Below are 22,072 nucleotides of genomic sequence, written 5' to 3'. Positions count from 1 at the left end.
CTTACAATTCAAAAGCTCCTTTCAGTTGAGATTGAGAAGATGGCTTCTAACGGAACTCACCGGCAGGGAATTCTTCACTTGTTCACAAGGTAAATAAACCACTTCTTTAGGTAAGAATGTTTCACGTGGGAAATAAAGGTTGTAATAAGATTTGACATATGAATTCTCTAAAATAAATCTGTCAACTCCAGTCTGGAGAAGAAAGGCGATAGCTCTTCAGACACACAGAATCGAGAGCCAGTGGGGCTCTCTGACATGAAAGAGGCCAGCAGGCCACTGGCTTGTCTAGCTGTGTCTTCACCATGATCACCATGTACCACACTTAAAATGTGCCACATACACCTGCAAGAGTAAACTTCATTTAAATCTACGTAGCCATACTAATACTGAGCATTTGAAATGTGACCAGTCTGCCCGAGGAAGCAGATGTTTAAGTTTATTTGATTTTTAATGCATATGATTTAAACAGCTTCCTGTGGGTACCGACTGCAGACAGTACCGGGTTTAGGCTAAACCCGGTACCAAGTTCAGGAGCCCCTCCCTTAACTCCCCAAGACAGGTTTAGCTTCGTCCTGACCCTCCTTCCAAATGAATTCTAAACCCACTCAGGACAGAGTCTGGAAATGGACACGGACCGACTCCCATGATGATGAAACCAGGCAAACTTTCTGTCTACCTACTTCTGCAGCTGCTGTGTTTGGTCTAGTTGTTGTTGGCTCTTGGCGGTGTAGTTGTGTGTGTATATGTGTGTGGCAATGTAGTTTTGTGGGGGGGGAGGGCGTGCACGTGCACACACAGGGAAGTGTTATTCAGTATGGACAATGAATATCCCAAGTTTTTTAAATGCTTGTATTTGATTCTAGATTTCTTTGTTTTCTCCATTTTCTAGATGTGGGGCAAGTATTTTTATTGGATTTTATTTTTTGGTCAATTTTAGTTGTGAAAGCTAAGCTGTAGATGGCTTTCTGAAAATGATACCTGGATTGATTTTAGAATACAGACACTGAGATGTGCTTTGTGGAAGAAAATAAAAATGTGAGAAAACATTATTGTCACTGAAGTATGGTTTTGTGCTGTTTGCCATTTTCAAGGATTAGTTTATTGCAATGCTACGTAGTTGTAAAACATACAAGACAGATTTTGCCTGACATTGTACTGACTTTCAATTACTCTGATACTCAAATCTGGCATTATGACAGAGAACTACAGTTCAGTCTCATGAGGAATTGGACATAAAAGCTAATAATGATGATAAAAATAGTAAGAAATGTATGTGCATGTGTATTTTGTTGATGATCACTTATTATGTATGAGTTCTACGCTAAGGGTTTTTACCTGTTTTATTTATGATCCAGTAGGAGTTCATGGCTGAGTTGAGGGTATTTCCATTTTTCTCCAAAATACCAAAGGGGTACCCTACATCTAAGTGGTCTGGGAAACACTGGACCATCGGTGGACTTCTCTCTCCACCTGGAGAATTCTGACCAACCTTTCTTTTAGGTCATCCAAGCACCGCTGCAGATGGACTTCTCCCGCTGTGACCAAAACGTGTTCTCCTGTCTCCTGAATTAAGATCTGCACGCAGGGATCGGCCTGGTTCAGCAGCTTCATTCCCTTCACGAGCTGCGGCATCTCGCCTACGTGGACAGATGCACACTGGTAAAATGCGATCTGAGGACAGAGACGTGCTGAAGACCATGGTGCTAGATGCCAAGGGGGCGTGACAGGAAGTAAACACCGAACTGTCCTGCCTGGGTGGTCTTCAAACCGCCACCCTGTGGATCTCAGCTTCTTGAGTAGTTAGGATTATAGGCATGAACCACTAGGACCCATCTATGAAGCAAACTGAGAGTAAAGGTCTATCTTTCTTCATAATTTTACAGTGATGTGAAGGAAACTGCCTTCTAGCACCTCACCTGCACAGATGCTCACCAGCCCATATCTGACTCCAGAGTTTACTGTTCTGCTCAGCAGACACAAAGTGCCATTGTTATCCTTATAAATTCACGTCATACTACAGACCTACAAATGTTAACAGAATACCCTCCAGCGAGGACGTAACAGTCGACAAGTAAGCAGAAAAAGCATTGAAGAGCATGTTCAAGAAAGTTCAAGCTGGGCGCCGGTGGCTCACGCCTGTCATCCTAGCTACTCAGGAGGCTGAGATCTGAGGATCATGGGTCAAAGCCAGCCCGGGCAGGAAAGTCCGTGAGACTCTTATCTCCAATAAACCACTAGAAAACCGGAAGTGGTGCTGTGGCTCAGGCAGTAGAGCGTTAGCCTTGAGCTGAAGAGCTGAGGGACAGCGCCCAGGCCCAGAGTTCAGGCCCCACGACCAACAAAAAAAAAAAGTTCAGCAGAGCTTCTCACTGCGGGGCATGTCTGTGGAGCCTGGCACAGCGTGGGTTCTACAGTCCAGCAGCTACTGGGTCTGGGGAGTTTCAGTAGGTTCTCAGGGTTCCCGGCCATTGGGGTGCCTGGGCCCAGATCTCCCCAGGGATGACTACTGTGGCAGACATCCCACTAGTCTGCCCTGCTATCCTGAAGTGCCACCCTGCTCAAATGTACTGGCTACGTCTGCAGGCATGACAAATGGCTCTAAGACTAACCCCAGAGGTCAGAGTTCAGCCCTCTGACCTGTAATAGTGCACGACTAAGGATATCTTAGAACTCGATGGGGATGAGAGGAAGGGAGAGGAAAAACACACAGGTCCAGACCCAAAGTCATCCTTGGAAAAGTACCCTTCACACACTGGTTCTCTGGTTCACAGAAGCATCTTCCCAGGTACCAGACTGGCAAAAGCACAGGAAGGGGGGTTCGATGACGGTCATGGGGGACGTGTAGTGGGTCTGAGGGCTCACTGTCATAGGACCAGGTAAACGAGGGCTGGAGCCAGGAGCCAACTACCACAGAGGGGAGGAAGCAGACTCTAAACAGTCAGAAAATGCCCCGGCAAGCCCAGAGCAAGGGGCAGAGGGTGCATTCTGAATCTAACAGCCGGCCCAACAGAGAGGCAGCCACAAGGAATATAAGCTTTGCTGAGCCACAACCCTGGGCCAGGGTAGCAGAGTGTGGCGGAGACCCCTCTGCCCTCCAGGAGAATATGGTTCCCTGGGCTTCCCCCTAGACTAACACGGTACCTAGTCATGCATCCATATGCCTAAGACAGAGAGCCCCTGCCCGTGGGCGGCTGCTTCTATGTGCGTGTACACAAATCACTAGTGCCCTGCAGTCACAAAAGTACGCATTAGAAGCGAGCACTATCTGTGCATCTTACTTGGATGTTCTGGCTCGACAGCAACTCTCACGATGGGGGCAGCTTCAAAGCTGAGTGGAATGAACGGGGGGCAGGACGGCAGGCTGCACAGGGTTGCAGACTTCAGCACAAAATCCTGAAGGCCTCCTATCCCTGAAGGAAGAACACGAGCCACAGAGTCAGCGAAGGGCGAAGGGTGAAAGGCAACCGTGGCCGTGCGGTGGATCTGTCACAGGGCCAAACACTTGCAAACACCTCCCTTGCTACACCGCAGTTCACTCATTGCAGCTTCAGCGTGGTGGGCTTTTAAAAAAGAAAGAAAGTAAATAGCGATCCCTTACCTACTTTAGGAGCTACGTTCCAGAGACCCCACACTAGTGAAAATCCTCCAAGCACAACAGGTGAGCTGCGGTATAGCGAGGGTCAACTAATGCTGCTGCCTCACAGGTCCTCACCATTGCGTGGGTCTCAGGAACGTAGCTCCCGAGAGAGGTGAGGGAACACCGTACCCACCTGAAGGCTGGGCTGCAGCCAAGAACACAGACATTCTGCTAGTTTCCGCTGACCAACACCCAGTTGGTTACCGCATACGTGCTCCCATTGAGGAGACACAAAGGTAAAATCCCAACTCCTGGTTTACACACCCACGCCTTTGCATTTATGTGGTTTAAAGAATTGTTTAGATTAATCTTTATGCAATAAACTACTTTACTGTAGTTTCTTCTCCAGATGTTGCTTCCCTTATTATTGCCCCCACCACTGAAGTACTTCTTGGAGACTTTTCTATTTGATATCTAAGCTTCAAAGCTTAGGAAGTTGGTATTTCACAAAACTGACTGATGTTTCTTCAACTTCAACAGTGATGTGGTTTTAAGGGCAGAAACACAAGCTAGTATGTATACATGTGTGTATGTGTATGTATATGTGCACATATATAAGCAACGTGACAATATATAAACAATATATATAAACAACGTTACAAGTGTTACAACAGGAAAAGCAAAGAAAAGAGAGAATCAGAAAGATTGGGAGGGAGAGTAGGAGTGAGCGCTGTTCCAGCTCCAGGAGTGGCTGAGGGTGTGGAGGTGGGAAACAGCCTGGGGGAAAGCTGGGTCTCACTGCCAGTGGCAGTGTGGGGCACAGGCAGGACTGGAGAGGTCTCCACACTCTGGCTGTCTCTGGTCTGCAGCGGGAGAGACTTGGAAGTACACTGTCCCCGGGTGTGGTACGGGGAGCTGTGGTGGAGACGGCAGTCACAGAGCAGTTTAGTGGCAGCTTCATTCACACCAATCAGAATTACACCTGGAAGGTGATCTACATCCCATACCTAATGTGTGTGTCCACTGCAAATGAGCTCACGATAAGGCTGTATTTCCTTATCAGGGACAGACGGGTGAGCTGTTTCCTGTCCAGTGATCTGAGCTTGTAATCTGTACAACAGATTACAGTGAAACAGGTTTTGCACAGCACACTTTAGGCTGTGTTCCCTTTCAACTCTAATGACTTAAATAAACTGGGAAAGTGCAGTCAGCACACAAGAAACACACAGCACTTACTATAGTTAAAAGCAATGCTGTTTTAAGACAATTTTTTTTTGATCCATTCATCTACTGAGGGGCATCCGGGTTTTAAGACAAAATTTTGAAAAATAAAAAAAGGAAGAAGAGAGATTTGTCTTTACAGGAAACCGCAGCCTGACTCTACCTTAAACCTAAATCTTTCCAATTAGAAACAGGAAACAAGTGGCTTCTGGCTCAAACGGCAGCCCCAGCACAGCACACACAGATCAAAGGAAGAGGGAGGCAAGGAGAGCCAGAGGAAGAGGTGGCACCAGAGGAGGGCGTCTCCCACTGAGAGCTACTTCGGTTTGCTGTGTGTCTGATGAAAGGAAAACAGGAGCAGGGTCAGCTCCCGGCTCCGTTCTCCAGAAAGCTGCACTTTTCAGAGGATGCAGAGACCTCCGTAAGGCAAGGGTCAGGGAAAAGAAGGAAAAACCCAGGGGAGACCCACTAACCGTCTCTTTATATAAACCTCACTTAAAAAGGTGCCTTTCATCTTTTACAATGCATGTTCCTTAAAATTACAACTTGAGATAAATGACGGTAGTAGAAAATACTAATGTACACATAGGAAAAAGGACACTGAGAATGTACACTACAAGCCAGTGGTGGCTATCTCTGGACAGAAGGACTGTGAATAATTGTCACTGTATTGTCTTCCAAATCTAAACAAATGGTCTCAATAAACATACCAATATACAAGCACTTTTTTTTTTTTTTAATGTGTCCAGCCTGGGTGCTGTCTGTGAGCTTTGTTGCTCAAGGGTAGCACTCTGCCACTTGAGCCATAGATCTACTTCTGGCTTTTCTGGTGGTTAACTGGAGACAAGCATCTCATGGGCTTTCTTAATCAGGCTGGGTTCAAACTGTGATCCCCACATTTCAGCCTCCTGAGTAGCCAGGATTACAGGTGTGAGCCACCGGCGCCCCGACAATATACTACTTTTGTAAGAGTTTTCTAAACAGACACTTAAAGAGCAGTCTGCTGTGGCCTGCGTATCAGGGCACACTGTTTCACTGGTCAGGGAGCCGTGAATCCTGGGATCGTGCGCATTCTTCAGTGTAGGCCCCAGAAAGGGAATCTGAGGCTAATGGGGGTCTCCAGGCACCAGAGGAAGCTTTGAGTCCCCATCTGATCAGTGCTAGAACGCTCCTGAGGTCAAGCTAGGTCCTCAGAGGGAGGCCCTGAGCAGCCAGACCCTCTGAGAGACCCTCATCTCCACTCCACTCACAGGCCACAGGGCGCTGGGTGGCACCATGCCAGGCTCTTCCACATGGTCAGCTGAGGAAAGGCAGAATCTGGAGGCCCTGTGACATTACAGCCTGGCACACAGCCCTCTGTCACCAAGCTCGTGGTCCAGGCCTGCACGGAGAGATGCTGGGAAAGTGGAGAATAGCCTGTGTTCTGAACTGTAAGCGCTCCTACAACATTAAAAAATGCTTGCCTGGGGCTGGGGAGGCGCTCCGTGGGGGAGGGCTCACCTGCACGCATCAGGCCCTAGGTTCCACTTCTCAGCACCACATACACAGAAAAAGATGGAAGTGGCACTGTGTCTCAAGTGGTAGAGTGCTGGCCTTGAGCTGAAGAGCTGAGGGACAGCGCCCAGGGCCTGAGTTCAAGCCCCACAACTGACCAAACCCCCCTTCCCCCAAAACCCAAAAATGCTTACCTTTTAACTTACAAAACAGATATTATGTACATTAATGTGACACTGTGTAATGTTTTGATAATATACACATTGTATTTAAATCAGATTAAACATACTCTTCAAACTTGTATCATTTCTTTTTTGGTGAATACTTACAGCCAGGCACTGGTAGCTCATAATTGTAATCTTAGCTCCTTGAGAGGCTGAGATCTGAGGATGGCAGTTCAAAGCCAACTTGGGCAGACAAACCTGTGAGGCTCTTACCTTCAATTAACCAGCAAAAAAACAGAACTGAGGCACAGCTCAAGTGATAATATATACACACAGAATACACTTGTGAGCCGGGCGCCGGTGGCTCACCCTGTAATCCCAGCTACTCAGGAGGCTGAGATCTGAGGATCATGGCTCAAAGCCAGCCCGGGCAGGAAAGTCCGTGAGACTCTTATCTCCAATAAACCACTAGAAAACTGGAAGAGGTGCTGTGGCTCAAGCAGTAGAGCGCTCGCCTTGAGCTGAAGAGCTGAGGGACGGTGCCCAGGCCCAGAGTTCAAGCTCCCCAGCGAAGCCCCCCTCAAAAAAAAAATACACGTATGTGTGTGTGTGTGTGTATAGATACACCACTTTTTATGTTGTGACACATTCAGAGAGGGACATAGGGCTGCCCACATGTAGACCACTGGCTTAGCATGTGTACGCCCGGGCACAGAATGAAACAGTTATCAGGTCACATACAAGATCTCAGCAAAGTCCCCAGCACATGTGATACATGACGCTCTGTGCTTTTTTTCTCACCATGATGAAGGAAGGGAAGAAGAGAGGGAAAGAGGAAGATTGGTTTTGTGTCACGAAGCTGTTTAAAGTTCATTTCCATCACTGCTGTCTTTGCCCATCCCTCTCTCCTAGCTATCCTGATACACACTACACATTCTACACTGTGGCAAGTCACACACACTCATTATAAAAGAGAAAGAAGAAAAAACCAGAAAGTTCTAAAATCTTCAGGGCTGCTAATTTCTAAGGTTATTTCAAGTAGTAAAGCTTTCTTTTAGGGAAAAGAAGGTTTGAAGTTTCTTCATTCAAAGGTAGCCTGCCTAAAACACCTGGAAATAATTGCTGATTCTAATAGGTATTACTTCCAACCTAACTATTCCTGGTCTTTGAAATACAGAAGCCAGAAACAGACTGGACAGATCAAAAAGTATAGATAAAAGCGCCTGAAAAGCATACAGTGCTGTAAACACACAAGATGGACTCATCTCCTGACTCCTGGGCACCTATGGGAGGCAGAACGCAGGGACCCGGCAGGACCTCTCAGGAGCCAGCTCCTCTCATCAAAGGAGGCTGGACAGTGGTCAGGCCCCACGTCAGGACACCACAAGGTTTCCTAGCGGACATCCGGAAACCACGTGGCCAAATCTGAACACAAGATTTCAAGAATTGGGCGAAAAAGTTCCTTCTGAAAAAGAACTTTATATTCTAGCTGAGTTAAAATTTCTGGTTGCAACTAGTTAATTGGCAGTACAATAATCATCATAACAATGACATGTCTGGGACATAAGGCAGGAGGAATCTTGAATTCTACAATACCAGTTAACTGAATGAAATTCAGAGTTTCATTTTCATTCATAGATACAGAAGAAAAATATAAATGCAAGTAAAGTACTGTTGAAGATACATCTCATGAGAATTTTTGTGTGTGTGTCAGTTGTGGTGCCGGAACTCTGGGCCTGGGCGCTGTCCCTCAGCTCTTCAACTCAAGGTAAGTGCTCTACCACTTGAGCCATGGCACCACTTGCAGTTTTCTGGTGGTTAATTGGAGATAAGAGTCACACAGACATTCTTGCCCAGGCTGGCTTTGAAGGGTGATCCTCAGATCGCAGCCTCCCGAATAGCTAGGATGGCAGGCGTGAGCCACCGGTGCCTGGTCTCATGAGAACTTTTTGAAAAGTTTGCCAAAGTAAACAAGGTTAGGAGGCCTTCTTTCTAAAGTAACAAATAGAGTCAGAATAATGATGTGTTCTGAAGCAGGTAACCTAAGAAAATAGTACATGCAGATAAACCTTCTCTCTAGCAACAACAAAAATCAGATTCATGCACAGATAATCAATTGTTAGTAATTACCATGATCATATCAAACTGTGTGCTTTAACCAGCATTACTTTATTTAGGTTTCACCACACCATAAGCTGCAAAGCCTTGCATATTACATATAGATAAAAGGATTAGCAAATCTGAAAATCTGTCCGAAGAGAATATGATAAAGTAACCAAGCAGAGATTGCACACATCAGCAGTGCACTGAGCCTCCCCTGAGCTGAGCACAGACATTGCACACATACTGCAGTGCACAGAGCCTCCCCTGAGCTGAGCACAGACATTGCACATGTACTGCAGTGCACTGAACCTCCCCTGAGCTGAGCACAGACATTGCACATGTACTGCAGTGCACTGAACCTCCCCTGAGCTGAGCACAGACATTGCACATGTACTGCAGTGCACTGAGCCTCCCCTGAGCTGAGCACAGACATTGCACACATACTGCAGTGCACTGAGCCTCCCCTGAGCTGAGCACAGACATTGCACACACCCGCAGTGCACTGAACCTCCCCTGAGCTGAGCACAGACATTGCACACATACTGCAGTGCACTGAACCTCCCCTGAGCTGACTGAGCACAGACATTGCACATGTACTGCAGTGCACTGAACCTCCCCTGAGCTGAGCACAGACATTGCACATGTACTGCAGTGCACTGAGCCTCCCCTGAGCTGAGCACAGACATTGCACACATACTGCAGTGCACTGAACCTCCCGAGCTGAGCACAGACATTGCACACACCTGCAGTGCACTGAACCTCCCCTGAGCTGAGCACAGACATTGCACACATACTGCAGTGCACTGAACCTCCCCTGAGCTGACTGAGCACAGACATTGCACATGTACTGCAGTGTACTGAACCTCCCCTGAGCTGAGCACAGACATTGCACATGTACTGCAGTGTACTGAACCTCCCCTGAGCTGAGCACAGACATTGCACACATACTGCAGTGTACTGAACCTCCCCTGAGCTGAGCACAGACATTGCACACGTACTGCAGTGCACTGAGCCTCCCCTGAGCTGACTGAGCACAGACATTGCACACGTACTGCAGTGTACTGAACCTCCCCTGAGCTGACTGAGCACAGACATTGCACACGTACTGCAGTGCACTGAGCCTCCCCTGAGCTGACTGAGCACAGACATTGCACACACCCGCAGTGCACTGAACCTCCCCTGAGCTGAGCACAGACATTGCACATATACTGCAGTGCACTGAACCTCCCCTGAGCTGTCTGAGCACAGACATTGCACATGTACTGCAGTGTACTGAGCCTCCCCTGAGGTGAGCACAGACATTGCACATATACTGCAGTGCACTGAACCTCCCCTGAGCTGACTGAGCACAGACATTGCACATGTACTGCAGTGCACTGAACCTCCCCTGAGGTGAGCACAGACATTGCACATGTACTGCAGTGTACTGAGCCTCCCCTGAGGTGAGCACAGACATTGCACATGTACTGCAGTGTACTGAACCTCCCCTGAGCTGAGCACAGACATTGCACACGTACTGCAGTGCACTGAGCCTCCCCTGAGCTGACTGAGCACAGACATTGCACACACCCGCAGTGCACTGAACCTCCCCTGAGCTGAGCACAGACATTGCACATATACTGCAGTGCACTGAACCTCCCCTGAGCTGAGCACAGACATTGCACACACCTGCAGTGCACTGAACCTCCCCTGAGCTGAGCACAGACATTGCACATATACTGCAGTGCACTGAACCTCCCCTGAGCTGAGCACAGACATTGCACACGTACTGCAGTGCACTGAACCTCCCCTGAGCTGAGCACAGACATTGCACATGTACTGCAGTGCACTGAACCTCCCCTGAGCTGAGCACAGACATTGCACACACCCGCAGTGCACTGAACCTCCCCTGAGCTGAGCACAGACATTGCACACACCCGCAGTGCACTGAACCTCCCCTGAGCTGAGCACAGACATTGCACATATACTGCAGTGCACTGAACCTCCCCTGAGCTGAGCACAGACATTGCACACACCCGTAGTGCACTGAACCTCCCCTGAGCTGAGCACAGACATTGCACATATACTGCAGTGCACTGAACCTCCCCTGAGCTGAGCACAGACATTGCACACACCCGCAGTGCACTGAACCTCCCCTGAGCTGAGCACAGACATTGCACACACCCGCAGTGCACTGAACCTCCCCTGAGCTGAGCACAGACATTGCACATATACTGCAGTGCACTGAACCTCCCCTGAGCTGAGCACAGACATTGCACACACCCGTAGTGCACTGAACCTCCCCTGAGCTGAGCACAGACATTGCACATATACTGCAGTGCACTGAACCTCCCCTGAGCTGAGCACAGACATTGCACACACCCGCAGTGCACTGAACCTCCCCTGAGCTGACTGAGCACAGACATTGCACATATACTGCAGTGCACTGAGCCTCCCCTGAGCTGAGCACAGACATTGCACATATACCGCAGTGCACTGAACCTCCCCTGAGCTGAGCACAGACATTGCACATATACTGCAGTGCACTGAACCTCCCCTGAGCTGAGCAGACATTGGACACACCCGCAGTGTACTGAGCCTCCCCTGAGCTGTCTGAGCACAGACACTGCACACACCCGCAGTGCACTGAACCTCCCCTGAGCTGTCTGAGCACATGTACTGCAGTGCACTGAGCCTCCCCTGAACCAACATACTGATAGTGCACTCAATGCCACTCTCACAACACAATGGAGAAAGCGGGGTGCGCTGCCCTGTGAGAGTAGGAAAAGCATGGAAGGATGGACAGCTGCCTGCTACCAGTGCAGCTGAGAACCAGCTCAGATATATTCCTTCATTTCTGTGAGTGTCTGGATTTTGCAAAAATCATGTATTACTTTAGAAATTCATGAGAAATAATATAACAGATACACTTGTCAACAAAGAACTGGTATTACTTTTACAACAAAAATTCAAGCTATGTAACTGTTTAAAAAAGAAACAAGGCAGCCCAGAACTGTGCTAGGTTGTGTCAGTACTGGACCTAAAACCGGAATGGTGGACCTAGAGATTAAGTATACTTGACAGAGGCTTTGCTGTACAAAAGAAACCTGACTGAACTCGTACTTCTGAGCAGCCTTGTTAGTGTAGACACTCACCTAGGATCCCAGGCCGAGAGTGCCCGGAGCCTCCTCTACATGTACCTACTACAAACTGGCCAGCTTTGTTTACAAGTGAAAAATAACTATATTCTCTAGCTATCAAACATGTTTGTCAAGGTGGTACTTTGTACGCATCTATAAAAACAGAATAACAAAATAGGCTAAAACAGCATACAATTCATTTTTGCTACTAAAAAGCAGGGGGAAAACATTTGTTCATAGGAAGCTGTAGCACTGTTACATTTCACAACGGTGTACTTCTCCTCATTTTGCCTAACCTGAAGACACTTGGCTGGAGTCAAATTTGGCAGAGGAAAGAGACTCATCTCATCAAGCACAATGAATGGTCTGTCAGAGGACTGACCATATTTTGTAACTTGAATTTTACAAAATGTCATTCTTCCCTCCTCTGGTCATAGCTGATTGTTACTGGATATGCCTAACTTCCACTTCAAAATGGACAGGGTAAACGCAGCCCTAGAAGCACACAGCTCCGTGCACTGTGAGCTCAACCCGACTTCCTTCAAGTTCTCTGCATTGTCCCCGTTACGCCTTGAGGGTGCCTTCCCTTTCTCCCACCCCAGGACAGTCTGGCCACTGGACCGGCGAGCGGCCTGCCCGCCTGCACACTGGGAGTCCCTAACCCCGCCACCTCGGTGGGCCGGGAGCTGAGTGGTCTTAGAGGAAGAATTCCAGTTGAAAATGACTTCACTCAAAGCTCTGTGGCAGTGCGCAGAGCACAGAAGAGGGGCGCAAGAGGCTGTCCCCGAGTTGGGTACGCATAGCCAGGCAGACTGGACCCTCAGCCACACTCAGCCCCAGTTCATCCTGAGGGAGGTCCCTTCCACAATGTTCAGAGACATCAAAGTGAAGCACGGTCATCCTCTAAGAATTTAGAGAGTCTAAGTCTTAAATTGGTGGAACACAAATGAGAACATCTTAGTGTCATGTTTAAAGAATGATCTAAAATATGAACAAGGCAGCAACTCACAGAAGCAGAAATAGGAAATGCCTTCCCAAGCCAATGGAGAACTGGTACGGTCAAATACACACTTCAGCCGTTAACATAAAATCAGGACAAAACTGTATCAGTTACAACAGAGACCACAGAATTCATCATCCAAACCGGTGTTTGCAAGAGTGAAGGCACTCTGAGAATCTCCTCCAAGACAGCAGGCACAGCGCAGGAGGCCTCTAACCGTGAAGACCAGCCCCTCACGTTTCCAAAATGGAGGGATGGGGAAAGCAGGTGCAGCACACGGCTTCCTCTCCACATCCTCAAGCCCAGTGTTCAGGCATGGAGACAGAAAGCAAACTAGGGTGCACACGCGCGACCCAGGATGCGTGCACAGAACAGAGCCTCAGATTTGTCCCCCTCCTCCCTCCCCCTCCCCTGGGGAGGGCAGGGGGCGGGCAGGAAGGGAGGCTGGAACTCAGGGACTCAAATCCTCAAATTCTCTCTTGGCTCTTTCAGCTTAAAGTCAATGGTCTACTAGTTGAGCCATTCCTCAGAACTTTGGTGGTTAATTGGGATAAGAGGCTCCCTGGGCTGATTTTGAACTGCAATCTCCATTTCCTGAGGAAACAGAATTGATGGACTGAGAGACAGGGGACACAGTGGTGCCTGGCAGACTGCTGGTCATGGTTCGGTGGCACTGTATCATGTGGAATTCAATATAGCACATTAAATTACCTATAATTACAACAGCGACTGTCACCTTCCATCTGCTGGCTCTTTAAAAAGATAATTTTGAATTTCATCATAAGTTTAACCTGGTTTTAACTATAAAGTTGTCTAACTGCATAACTGATTTTCAAATTTATTATTTTTTAAAAGCTACAAATATGTCCAAATGTATACAAATCAGACTTCCATGGGCCAGACTCAAATCTAATAAATACTGAAAGTTACTCCAAAGACAGAAGATATTCTGAAAGTCTGAGGAAAAGCTGAGCAAGTTAAAATTCTCTCCATCTTAGTTTTTTCATCTGCAAGATGAAGATGATACATTTATCATTTTGTCATTTTCTTTCTTAAGAAAAGAGGGTAAAAGTAAAATGAACTGGCTGAATTCCTGACATGTAGTGTTAAATAATTGCTGGTGAGATACACTTCAGAACGTATTTTAAGTACACTGGTAACTGTGGCATTTCTAATACTATCAATTAACGAAGAATATACAACTATTATATAATAAATCTACTAATTATGGCTTTCTTTTGAGGCCTAAAATATTCAGTTTTTCACCCTTGTCTCCTCCCTCTAGCCCTAGGGGATTGGGAGGTTATCTTTAGATTTCAAAAGATATGATTTCTTCCAGCCAATACAGTATCAAATAAGAACAAGAATTTAGATACAAGGGCAAAGGAAAGACAGTTTTTGCTTCACTTCTGCACTTGATGCCATTGACCTAAGTGCTTTGAAATATGATCATCAATGCAATTATGTGCTGAGCTGCAGTAAACTAACATACAGCCATTGGGGACAGAGAACAAAACTTGCGACAATGTGCTTCTAATTGCCTGAAGATTGGTATACTGGTGACATTTCATATTCGGCTTCATTACACACTAAGTGGCACAGATTTGCATAATAATGTGCTTTCCACCTAGAAGCAACCAAACTCATTTTCTAAGATGAAGAGGAAACCAAAGAGGAGAAACATAGAGTCGGGACACACTGCCTGCTACCATGTACAGACTCTCCGGGCTGACAGACCCCAGCCTGACCACAAAACTCCACCCAGCCTCCACTGGGCACTCCAGTGCCTTTCCCATGGCTTATCACAGTCGGGGGCCACCCGGCTTAAATGTGGGCACTGGGGTGCAGAGGAGCCACAGCCTTTGTTCCTTTGTGTGAGTCGATGAAAATCTGTGAGGAAGGCTGCCCCCTTGTGTTCAGCCGTGAAGCTGCAGCCCTTGTTAGAAAGGGCTCCAGCTACCTTTTGTCATCCAGGGACAGACTTCCGGAGCAGGCAGCTGGCTCAAAGAACCAAGACAGTGTCAATGACAGTGTCTGTGAGCCAAAGAACCAAGACAGTGTCAATGAGGACCGTCCCCTGGGCTTTCCAACCTGCCGGAGCGGAGCGGGAGCAGGCGGTGCTCAACCTCCAGGAGGCACCGCCACTAGGACCTTCGGCAGCCAATGGGAACTGTTGTAAAGCTGCCCATGGTGCGTGGAGCTCTCTGGAGAGAGGAGATTCCTACACGGCTGTCTGAATGTCACCTACAACAATCTACAGATAGATGTCAGGGCCGAGGGGGCACGGATACATCAAAGCCACTTGGAAAAGAGGGGTGGAGGGTGGGGAGAGGAAGAGATGAGCAGGAGAGAAAAAAGGGCCAACCTCCAGGGAGGGGAGTCGGAGGACTCACTAGATCTTACTCCACAGGATGCAGACCTGGTCACGAACCCCTCAGGGAAGAGCTGTGCCTGTGCATTCCTGGGGCTCAAATTCAGGGCCTGGGTGCTGTCCTTGAGCTTTTGTGCTCAAGGCTAGCACTCTACCACTTGAGCCACAGCTCCACTCCCAGTTTTTGGTGGTTAGTAGGAGATAAGAGACCCTTGGACTTCGCTACCTGGGCTGGCTTTGAACAGCAATCCTCAGGTGCCAGGACCATATGTGTGGAGCCACCAATGCCCGGCTGGTTACTTAACTTAAAAATTATTATTTTCTCTTTTCTCTTGAACTATTAAAATTACGGGGCTGGGAAGGTGGCTCAGTGGTAGAGCGCTTGCCTCACATGCATGAGGCCCTGGCTTCGATTCCTCAGCACCACATAAGCAGAAAAAGCTGAAAGTGGCGCTGTGGCTCAAACCTTGAGCTGAAGAGCTGAGGGACAGCGCCCAGACCCAGAGTTCAGGCCTTATGACTGACAAATAAATAAATAAGTATATGGGGGGGGGGGGGGGAGAGAGAGAGAGAGACTAGCAAAACTGTTAGCTTTTTGTGGATTTTGTGGATTAAAATACTGTCTCCAGGGGCTGGGCTGTAGCTCAGTGGCAAAGGGCTTGCCTAGCAAGTTCAACATCCTGGGTTCGATCCCCAGTACCAAAAAAGAAAAGAAAAAAAAACAAAAAAACAAAACAAAATACTGTCTCCAGGAGAAAATAACACACACTTAAAATAAATTCTCTAGTAAATAAACTAAACATTAGTAAAGCACCTGTCCTAAGAGCCATGCACTGCTGAGATTTCACTCCAGAATAAATTATGTCAAATTTGCCAGTAAGATCCTTCCGAGTGTCTCCCTCCTAGGTCATCCACGTGCATAAGGGCTTCCCTGTTCCATGCTCACGCCCACACTGATGACCAACACTGAACTATTATCAGCCCAACCCCTAGCCAGGCGAACTCAAATCCACTCACTAAGACACACATTAATATCTGTCATTCCCCGCATGCTGCGAGAAGAGGAATGTCATGTTTTCTCATGTCCGTGAAGGTCCAGCCATATGGAAGAGATCTAAACGTAGGTACGAAAAGGCTAAAGACTTGGATCCTAATTGAATATCCCCTCACATTTTCGCAGAAGCCAGTAGCAAACACATATTCTCAGATATTCCCAGTCAGAATTCAACAAAAGGCTATTGTGTGTGAAGCACAGAGAAGTCTCCAGTCACATCCAAACATCAGGTTGGCATTAGGTGATTTTAAACTTTAAATCAACTATTTCCAGACCACAAAGTCCATTCCATACTCATCACTACACAGGAGTTCTCCAAATGAGTTACAGCTGCGTTCAAATGTGAAGCCTGCATTTCTCAGGTCCTTTAGACACTGACTACATGACACCAAACTGTCCAAGAATGCCATATAAAGTTCTCATTTCCTTTGCAACGATTTGTTTTCCATTTGCACTGGGTAAAGTTGTTTCTGATGAAAAGCATATGGGTATCAGCCCTACTTTCTTCCGAGTTGGCCGAGCTGGCCACGATCCCTGTGCACACCTCTGCCTCACGCTGTGCTGCGTGTCCCGGACACAGGAAGTCCCGTGTGATGGGCGCGTGGCTGCTCCAAACCCCACCAAAAGGCCTGAGTCTGGGCCAGTCACAGGGACTCACTCCTGGGGGGCACCCCGGCCCCAGCGTGGGTGCCAACCTGCCAACCCTGACACCAGGCTGGAAGGAAGGCCTCAGTTCCATTCCTAACCAGGGTCCCAAGAAGTAGCATCAACCTCCTGCCACTACAGTAAAGACCTTGGAAGATTCCAGACTCTAGCTCCCCTCATCAGACGCCACAGGAACAGAGACAGCTCTTCACCTTCAGTTTAGGCCCAGTGGTTTGCCCTGCAGAGGTCAGCGGCCAGAACCCTGCAAATGGCAGGCGGGACCCCAGCACTCACCATCCTCTCCGGGCGCTGGCCTGCCCCAGGGCTCCTTCTTCCCGGCTCTTAACACCAGACTCCCTGTCCCTTCTATCTGTCTTAAACCTACTGCTAGCTTTGACAAAAGCGTGGCTTAATAAATATTTGCTGCTCATATAACTTACTGTTAGCATAGTGTCCACAACTTTAATCAATGAACAAGTGAAAGGTGCCAGGCAGCACTAGTCTACTGCTCAGAGCGGGCGGCTGGTTCGAGATCGTCTGACACCAACAGGGACGTGAGCTGTCAGTGCAGCCGAGCAATAATCCCGAGGCAGTTATGGGTCCCTGAGTGAACACTAGGGTACAAATCCTTCATTGCTGAGGCGTGCTTTCCATTAAGAAACAGAAGCCTGAAGAGTTAAAAGCTTAGCTGGGAAAACAATCGAAGTGGCCAGCATGGCCTTACCTTCTTTAATGTTAAACTCACAGACCTCTGGGTTCTTGCCGTTAATGTGAACACAGGGCTGGATCACAAGGTGGGAGAGGGTCGTGGAGGGGGTGGCAGGCAGAGTGGACTGGCTCTCTGCTAAGCACATCCACATCCCAATACACCTCATCTGAAGACCTCATCTGAAGCAGTGGAGACAGCAAGGCCTGACAAACCTGGCCAGAACTGCAAAACCACAAACACAGACACAAGTCCTCAAGAGGGCACGTGCATGTGTGCAGGCCCCGTGTGCCCTCTTCCTGTGCGCCATGCAGATGCGGTCCCTGGACACTCAAGCGTCCACTCTAGTCCCACGGGGACAGCAGTGCCAGGCTGAGGGTTACAGCCCTCTGGTGACGTGGGACAGCCATCAGCGTGACCCTGGGCTTCCTGTGGAGTGAAGCCCAGCCCCATAGTCCAGTGTTCATCTCCGTGCCGCCACAAGTCTTACAGGCGATACCTGGCCTTTGCTCCTCGGTCCCCTGTGTCTGTCCACCTCATTCTCACCTGGTGAATGTGACTAACCAGGAGCGTTTAGTCACTCTCACCCAGCGCCCACTACTTTCACACTGTGTGACGGCACAGCCAAGGCTACCTGGAGGGGCAGATGAGAAAGAGGTGGTTGTTATCCTCACCTAACTCTAGAGACTGACGGGTCCTGCAACCTCGAGCACCAACATGAACAGGGGGCCCTGACTGGAGGACACACAATGAAAATCACCCTCTCACAACTCTCCATCCTGTCGGGTCTTCCCTGCCGTCCTCCATCAAGCAACTAACCAGACCGAGCCTGTGTAGCGCAGTGTCCCAAGGAGGGCTGATGTGTGTTCCAATCTCCCAGTGACCTTCCCGATAAAGCTGCCGGCGGCACTCATAAAGGAAACCACTTGTTAAGGTTCAGGAGAGATTTCCAAAGGGGTGGAAAGAATAGTTCACACTGAAAAGAAGCTAGAAATTCTAGTGATCTCAAGCCAATTATTTTTTTCAATTTTATGAATTTAAAAATAAAGAATGTATCTCTGCAGGATGGTTATAAAATGCTTTATCAAACTTCTGTAAGGTCTACAAATTCCAGACAAACCCCTAGATATTCTAGGCCAATAGCCTAGACCTCTTCTTAAAATCTGAAGAGAATTTCCAGCCCAAGCAATCACTAAACCATTTTCAAGGTGAAAGTTTTTCAAGGGGTTTAAAGGACAGGACACGGCAAGATAATGTATGCCCCAGAGCCTGACTCCAGAAAGGAACGCCTTAATCTGAATCTCTGGGGTAGCACTAAGCCCCTCCAAGAGAGGCAGAAATCAAGTAGGCAATAACTACTAAGGAGACAAGGAAAAATATTCATAGAAAAAAACCAAATAGCTGATAGGAAGGCAATACTTAAAAGACTTAAAAACATGGGGGAAGGCAGTAAGCTAAACACATTTCTGCACTACAATAGTTTCTTAAAATTTGGGACCAAAAATGTCTCAGTCATCTGAGAGACTTTGTATGAGGAATTCTCCCTTTTTCCTAAACAAACGGAGCCCGTGAGGCCGGAGCATTAGCGAGTCACCGCAGCAATAGAGCGAGTACAGAATAGGAAGCAACAGATTCGCATGCTGATTACTCAAACACAAGAGATGAGGAAAAACGGCCAAGTTACCGCCTTCAACGATTCCCCAAATTTCTAGAGGCACACTGGGTAAGCTGGGCATACACGGATGCGACCCGGATCACCTACCGAGCACGTTCCCGGGGGGCACCTCCTCCAGTTCCTCCAGCTCCCGACCCATGAGGAGATACAGGCTCTCCAGCACACAGCACTCCATGTGAGGGACTGGGGGGAGGTCATCCAGCGGCGCCGAGAAGCCAGACGGCACCTGGGCAAAGGAAGATGATGCAGGATAAGCAGAAGGTGCTCATTCATTAGCATGCACAGAGTTATTTTTATTTATCAGTAATGAGGCTCAGCCCCTTTGCATGTGAAACTGAAACGTGATTTGAAATGCCTCACTCTGTGAAGAAAATCTGCAATACTAAAACCTCTAATTTTTTTTTTTTAAAAAGGGCTCATGTGCTGGCACTTTCCTAACGCTACCAAGGGAGCTATGTACACTATCCACAGCAGCACCCCTGGGTTCATAACCTGGAGAGTCACATCTGGAGGGTCACGCCTAGAGATTTCACACCTGGCAACTCACAACTAGAGATTCACAACTCAGGGTTTACACCTGTGATTCACATCTAGGGGTTCTCATACCTAGAGATTCACACCTCAGGGTTCATACCTAGAAGTTCACATCTGGAAATTGACACCTAGAGAGTCACACCTCAGGATTCACACTGGGAGTTCATACCTCGGGGCTCACACATGGAGATTTATGCTTGGGGATTCACACCAAAGGTTTCATACTGGAGATTAACATCTGGGGGTCCAAACCTGGACTCATATCTGGGAGTTCACACCTAGAGATTCACACCACAGGTTCACACCTGTGACTCACATTGAGGGGTTCACACCTGGAGATTCATACTTGGGAGTTCACACCTGGAGACCCAAACCCAGGAACTCATACCCGAGGATTCACACCTAAGGTTCCATACTGGAGATTCACATCTGTGGGTTCACACCTGGAGACTCACACCTAGGAGTTCACCAACTGTCTACTTACTGCACAGCCACTATGAAAAGTCATCACAAACAGCACTCTAACATTTAACTTCTAATTCTTACCCGTTGCAAAAATTCAAGAGGACTGTACTTGGGCCCCAAAACAAAAATCTTCTTTCCCTTTCGAGCCACACCACTGAACACTCGAGCAAATGCAATGAAAGACTCCTGGTTGGTTTCTTCCTGGGGCACAGGGGTGGGGGCCACACTCTCCACTTCCTGCTCATCACCTGCCAGAAGCAGAGGGGTATTGAGTGGCCAGAGCATCATCTTCACGGGGGACTGCGGGGGACAGTGGGGACAATGAACACGAGCGACACCAAGAATGAAAAGAAAAACTGACAAAAACCACGACGAAGCTCAAGGATGCAAAGTCAGGTTTCTGCCGAGGCCTGTGCAGGAACGCTGTACCTTTTGGCTCCTGCTCCTGTGGGCTTGTCTGAAGGGTGCTCCCGTCGGGGCTGGCCTCTGTGGGCGCCAGACCCTGTGCGGCTGTGAGCCGCTCTGCATGCCTTTTCCTTGCACACTCCCGTCTCTGAGCAATCTCTTCTTGTGTGAGAGGCCTACAGGACATCAACAGGCAACTTCAGAAGAGAGGGGACAGCAGGCCTGGTGTAGCTGGATGAGACGCGGTTAGTCCCCACTGCCCCCCAGGCAGAGGCTTCTCCAAGGCTCTCCCTGGGAGAGCAGACAAGAGCCGGCCCATCAGGTTCTTTCTGACAATGGCTCTCCAAGTAGAGCCCGGTGCAAGAACATGGCACCTTCTCAGATGCCCAAAGTTCTTCAGAGTTAAGAGACCAGGGGGAAGGAAGGGAATGTATAACCAATACCAAGGCTTGGAATACTACGTAAAAGGCCTCAATAAGAAATTGGCATTTTTTTCTCCCTTATGTCTGTGGAGAATGGCAGTTAGATGGAAGGGTAGAAGGTGAGGCTGAGTCTGCAAGGTCAGATTTACATGATCAGCACCGGTGTTAGGTTCACAAGTGATCAAGCCGACAAGGCTAGCTGCAGATGGGCATGTGTGTCTGCGGGGTGGTCAGCTGCATCCATGTTTCCTCTACCTCCTCCCCCCTGGGCTTAACACTGCAGCTGTTCCTTCAAGTAATCCTGAGGCAGCTTTCCACATGTCTGGATTCTTGCTAAACACCCAACAGAGGCCGGGTGCCAGTAGCTCACGCCTGTGATCCTAGCTACTCAGGAGGCTGAGATCTGAGGATCACAGTTCAAAGCCAGCCCGGGCAGGAAAGGCTGTGAGACTCTAATCTCCAATAAACCACTCAGAAAACCAGGAGTGGTGCTGTGGCTCAAGTGGTAGAGCACTCGCCTTGAGCTGAAGAGCTGAGGGACAGCGCCCAGGCCCAGAGTTCAAGCCCCACAACTGACTGAAAAAAAAAAAAAAAACATAAAACAAAAAACCACCCAAGATAGTATCTGCAAGGGTGGGCTGTGTTGCTACCTTGTGCCTTCCAGCACATGATCACCATAGTGAAATGAGCTACACAAAGCCCTGTGTCACACACGGGAAGATGGAGACATGGAAATTTTTTTGGGGAGGGGGAAGGGGAAGTCGGTCGTGGGGCCTGAACTCTGGGCCTGGGTGCTGTCCCTGAGCTCTTCAGCTCAAGGCTAGTGTTCTACCACTTGAGCCACAGCGCCACTTCTAGCTTTTTTTGCTTATGTGGTGCTGAGGAATCAAACCCAGGGCCTCATGCATGCGAGGCAAGCGCTCTACCACTGAGCCACCTTCCCAGCCTGAGACATGGAAAATTTAAGTCAAACTTACACAACACAGATATCAAATGGAGGAGCTAAACTCAACTCCATAGCATTCTAGCTCAGACTCTCTGTTCCTTATTACCAATTCCACAGAAGATTACTAGGACTTAACTAGTCGAGGAGTCAGAAGAGATGAGAGGAGGATTC

The 22,072-nt window shown here is 48.3% G+C and overlaps 1 protein-coding gene across 1 annotated transcript in view; it reads right to left on the bottom strand.

Moving 5' to 3' along the window:
- Positions 1-22,072, bottom strand: part of Efl1 (elongation factor like GTPase 1) — a 50,378-nt gene that overhangs the window by 6,289 nt on the left and 22,017 nt on the right. Inside the window, exons 13-17 of the mRNA XM_042669660.1 lie at positions 20,558-20,709; positions 20,210-20,376; positions 19,217-19,355; positions 3,279-3,410; positions 1,490-1,637 (exon numbers count right to left, since the gene is read on the bottom strand). Coding sequence (XP_042525594.1) covers positions 1,490-1,637; positions 3,279-3,410; positions 19,217-19,355; positions 20,210-20,376; positions 20,558-20,709 — 738 coding nt within the window. The remainder of the gene's footprint in view (positions 1-1,489; positions 1,638-3,278; positions 3,411-19,216; positions 19,356-20,209; positions 20,377-20,557; positions 20,710-22,072) is intronic.

This window comes from Dipodomys spectabilis, unplaced genomic scaffold (assembly GCF_019054845.1).
Source record: "Dipodomys spectabilis isolate Male_0828 unplaced genomic scaffold, ASM1905484v1 ptg000501l, whole genome shotgun sequence".
NCBI classification, from domain to species: Eukaryota; Metazoa; Chordata; class Mammalia; order Rodentia; family Heteromyidae; genus Dipodomys; species Dipodomys spectabilis.
This window is presented reverse-complemented; position numbering and strand designations above follow the sequence as displayed.